The following is a 4,697-nucleotide window of genomic DNA, read 5'->3' as shown; positions in this document are numbered from 1 at the left end:
TGGGGGAAGCAGCGTGATTTTGAAATATGGCCTCTTAGAGAGGGTGTTCCTCTGGATTGCGTAACCCTTCAAACTTTGCTTCACCGCTCTCTACTTTAACTACCCACCAGAAGGGGTTGAAAACAAGCGTCCCTAATTATTCTCTCCGATATCGATATCAAACAATGTATAAACCCGTATCCTGCTTTCCGTAGAAATAATTTCGAGGAAAAATACCTCGTAAATAAATTAGAAGCAATTGCGCGCGGGAATTAAACCGAACAAACGTCGAGTCGTCTAAATTAATTGCTCCTTCGTTAGAGAAGCTGATTCATTCGGACAGCGAAGATAAATATACTCGATTTCGAGGTACGTTCCTTAGAATTTCGATTTCTAATAAAACGTACGAGAGCACGTTTACGTTCGTTTATCGATCGAGCCGACTAATAAGAGCGCATAGAAATCGTGGCCCACGGAAGCGTTGCGCAACGCGACAAAGAACGCTCGATCGGACGAGCTGAATTTTGCCTCGTCCTTTTCCCGTCGCGATCGTCCTCTTCCCCTCTTACAGATACTCGGGTATCTCCTCGAGACCAGCTAATTATTTCAGTAATTTGCATGAAAATCTATCGAAAGGCTACACTCTTTACCACCGCGTCCGCGTTCGATTCTCAATACCGATTCACGTTCAATTCTATTTTCCTCTTCGTCAATTCCACGCTCTGTAATCGCTTCCACTACGATTGCAAATCTCACTTCGCAATCGCGAATATCCTACAAAGATTCGTTCGAAACATTTTTTACCTCAAATTGAGGTAAAAAATATATTCTACATCCTATATCTCACATCCTGCTACCAATACTCTATTTTTCGTATCCTGTTTCGAAAACAACCTATATAAAAGTGGGATTGCTCGAGCCATCTAAGGACCAACGTTTTAATCAGACTTGGAATGGTCGAATTACAGGATATCGTTAATCTTTAAACGATATAATATACCTATAATTATACAGGGTGGTTGGTAACTGGTGGTACAAGCGGAAAGGGGGTGATTCTACGCGAAAAAAGAAGTCGAAAACATAGAATAAAAAATTTAAAAAAATTTTTTTTTTTAATTTTTCCATCGAGACAACGATCTACAGTGAGATCCGTTATAACGTACCGCACGCGTACCGAGCGAAAATCCAAAGTCGATTTTCTCGAAAACAAAGCCTCGAACGAAAAATTTTTATTCTATATTTTCGACTTCTTTTCTCGCGTAGAATCACTCCCTTTCCGCTTGTACCACCAGTTACCAAGCACATTGTATATTGTAATATAACTTAATTAAAAATAATGCAATAACGTAATAACGAAAGAACGAGAAAATATCGTATACCGTAGGTGTAGCAATAGGATTGGGGAAGTTAAAAGGCAAATTATCACGAGTGAAAGGATCGGTCGTTAAAATTGTTGAAATACGGAAAGAAGGAATTTGAATATCGTACGATATGCCAATTTCCGTGATCGATCGACGGAATGGAATCGCATCGCGATTTCAAGAGAATCCACCACACCGAATCGTTACGCAACGGTCGACAAAGGATACTCAAGTACGAAACCTTCCCCGTTCTAGATCGTTTCGCGGAATCCTCGGCGTATCTCCGCGAGATCAGCTAATTATTTCGAATGCGCATCCTCGATCGACTGGATTAAAATCGGTTTTCGAGGTTCTCGGGATTTCTGCGCGGGTTTTCGGCCGGAAACCGACGGATCCTCGAATACAGAGACTAATTGGGACCCTTGGAGAGTCGTAGTGAGAGAGAGAGAGAGAGAGAGAGAGAGAGAGAGAGGCAGAAAGAAAGGCGAAGTGGGTGGCGAAGGGAGAGGATCGGCGCACAAAGGAGGAGTCCTCCTCGTCAGAGTGGTTGTCTTGGAATCGCAAAAGCCTCGTTCGCGAATACCGAAGCGGGAAGGACGCGGATCCGCGCGGAGCAGGGGAAGGAAGGGGAGGTGAAGTCTCGGTCTCTCCGTGGAAAATTTGAAATTCAGAAGCGACGAGAGCAGAACGACGAGAACGATCTTCCTGCCCTTTTGTCTCGTCTCGAGAGATCGCTCGTTTCCAGAGCCGTTCACCTCCGCTCTACAAATCTGTCAATTGTCTCGAGACAAATCTCGGGGAATATAACCGATATGTTTCGACACGAGCCATCCTCCTCTCTCTCCGTTCCTCCTCCAGTTTCTGATAAGATGTTCCGTTGTTTCGTCGCGTTCGATTGTCGTCGACTTGTTGTACCGGTTGCGACAACTGTTGCTTGATTCCGCGACATCGTCGGAGATTTTCGACGGTGATTCCGATGGATTTTCGACCATTGTTTAGGATTCTATACGGTTCGTATACCCGTACGCTCAGACCATTAAAAATTAATCGAGTACTATATATTGACTACCGTTTAATCCATCTACTAGTCATCGTAGCATAGTCTCGATCGTACAGAATCTGGTTCGACCACCGTCCCAGTCCATCAAATAATCGATCAGCAAGCAAAACCACCCAAACCGCCAGACAAGTTTAACAAATGCCGAGTATCGTCGAAACGCGCGAATTTCCGCGCAAAACGCGGTGTACGGCTAAGTGTGCCGGAACATTAACATCGTAATTGTCCGGAGGTGATGTAATCGAGAGGTGTAACCTCGCGTAGAGCGACTCCGGACGAATTATTCGGGCAAACGGTCGATTATCGGTGTACACCTTTCTCCGTGAGACGATATATCGACGCTAATGAATACAAGCGATAGCGTTAAAGGAGCGATTCGCGGCCGGAATCTTGCGGTCGGCCGGCAAAAAGGTAATGAGGCCAGTTTGCGGCGCCGTTCCGACGGGAAAATTATGAATTGACCCCTAAAAAGTCGCGTTCGCTTTCCTGCCGTGCTCCCCGGATGGATGCAGAACCGGTGGCAAAAACAGGACGTTGCGGTCGGCCGGGGTTCGACTCGGTTCGTTCTAACCCGCGAAACACGTTCCCCACGCTCGTTGCCTTTCTTCTCTCTTCTACTCGGGCTGTGCTTCGGGAGTGACGATGAATGACGACGACGATGGATGATCCTCGAGCGGAACACGCTTTCGGTTGCAGAGAACGGAGAACCGGCCAAGATCAAGTGCAACCTGAGGAAACACAAGCCGAACCGGAAGCCGAGGACGCCTTTCACCACGCAACAATTGCTCGCGCTCGAGAAGAAGTTCACCGAAAGGCAATACCTCAGTGTCGCCGAGAGGGCCGAGTTCTCCTCCTCTCTTCATCTCACCGAGACCCAGGTGACATTCTTTCCATGCTTTTATTTCTTCTTACGTCTGTATCGTATCTTTTGCTTTCCTCTTTTGAAATCGGCGATTACCGGAGACCTACGGTTTCCAAATCTTTATCTCTTTGAAAGAATCGACCAAAGTTTGCCAGACAGCGTTTAACTAGAGATTACTTTTTATTATTTTACCGACGTCGATCGGAGTATCGTATCGGCGGAGTATATTTTACGTAGTACCTGTTACTCCCTGCTGATTAACATTTAGTAATTCTTCCATTATATTTATCTCGTTCGGATTCGAAGCTTCTTCCATTTTGATATTAAAGATTCGCAGAATAATAATTTTTGTACTCGCCACATTTTCTACATTCATAACGAAACCATCTGTTATAGTTTTCCTGATTATCTTGTTTTTAGATACTCTAACGATTCTATTCTCTCGACGCAATAAATCCATCGTCTTTCGCGCGTCTGTACCGAAAACTGCAGGTCTCTTCCAACGTTCGTTCTCGACAACGGCATTCTCGCATCGCTTCGCGAACGCAATCCCCTGACTCAGCGTGAGCATTCGCCCTCGCTGTATTCGTGACATCTTACGAGACATACGTAACGTGTTAACACAGGGACCGACTCGAAACTCGGCTCCCCTTTTTCCACATCGACCGGTTCACGAATCAAGAGCGCAGTTTTGAACCGATCTTGGACCGATGTTACCAGATGCAGGGTAATTAGCGCGCGATATTTTCGACGCTGGCGAATAACGCGGAGATTTTATTAATAGACTACAAATTACTCGAAACGCACGATGACCGACCAATTATCCCAGACCGTGGTCTCGCTTTCCACTGTGCCCAAGAGTAGTTTCGCCAGTGCGTTTGTCAACGAGGCAATTCGTCTACTACACTCTATACTTGTTACGGAGACCTACAGCCTCCCGACAAATTTCTTCCGTCTTTGCCGTAGGCTCGTTTAACATCCATACCTTTTCTTTCTTCTCTCGAATTCGATCGAACGCTGTGTAAGTAATATCGATCTGTAACATCCAAATTTCGTTTCTTTCTTCCGCGAACAAAACGATTTTTAATTAGAAGTTGCGCGTATTAACGATTCTCTCGTACTTTTCATGAATTTAAGAAATTTTCGAATAATACGAAACGCGACTCATTTGAAAATAATCGTAATCGTAGCGCGATCGAGTAATTGTCAAAACTTTAAGCATCGTGCGTTTATCGACGATCCAGTAATCGTCAAATCTATCATCTACGTGTAGTACAGTAAATATACGCTTGGGAAGCGACCCGCTTTCATCGTCGTCGCTTATTTACCACGGTAACTACATCGCTGCGTCTTAACTCGCTCTTTTTGCTTAACCATGCCGAGATCGTCCGACCAATCGCTCCGAAACCGCAACGAAAACCGCTGGACAAAATCGTCG

General features: G+C 45.2%; 1 protein-coding gene across 1 annotated transcript in view; it reads left to right on the top strand.

Annotated features, from left to right (window-relative positions):
* Positions 1 to 4,697, top strand: part of LOC100741188 (muscle segmentation homeobox-like) — a 10,113-nt gene that overhangs the window by 3,882 nt on the left and 1,534 nt on the right. The window contains exon 2 of the mRNA XM_003489776.4: positions 3,094 to 3,275. Coding sequence (XP_003489824.2) covers positions 3,094 to 3,275 — 182 coding nt within the window. The remainder of the gene's footprint in view (positions 1 to 3,093; positions 3,276 to 4,697) is intronic.

Source organism: Bombus impatiens, unplaced genomic scaffold (genome assembly GCF_000188095.3).
Source record: "Bombus impatiens unplaced genomic scaffold, BIMP_2.2 scf_0377, whole genome shotgun sequence".
Classification (NCBI taxonomy): Eukaryota; Metazoa; Arthropoda; class Insecta; order Hymenoptera; family Apidae; genus Bombus; species Bombus impatiens.
The sequence above is the reverse complement of the archived record's forward strand: the minus strand, read 5'-3'. Positions and strand labels throughout refer to the sequence as shown.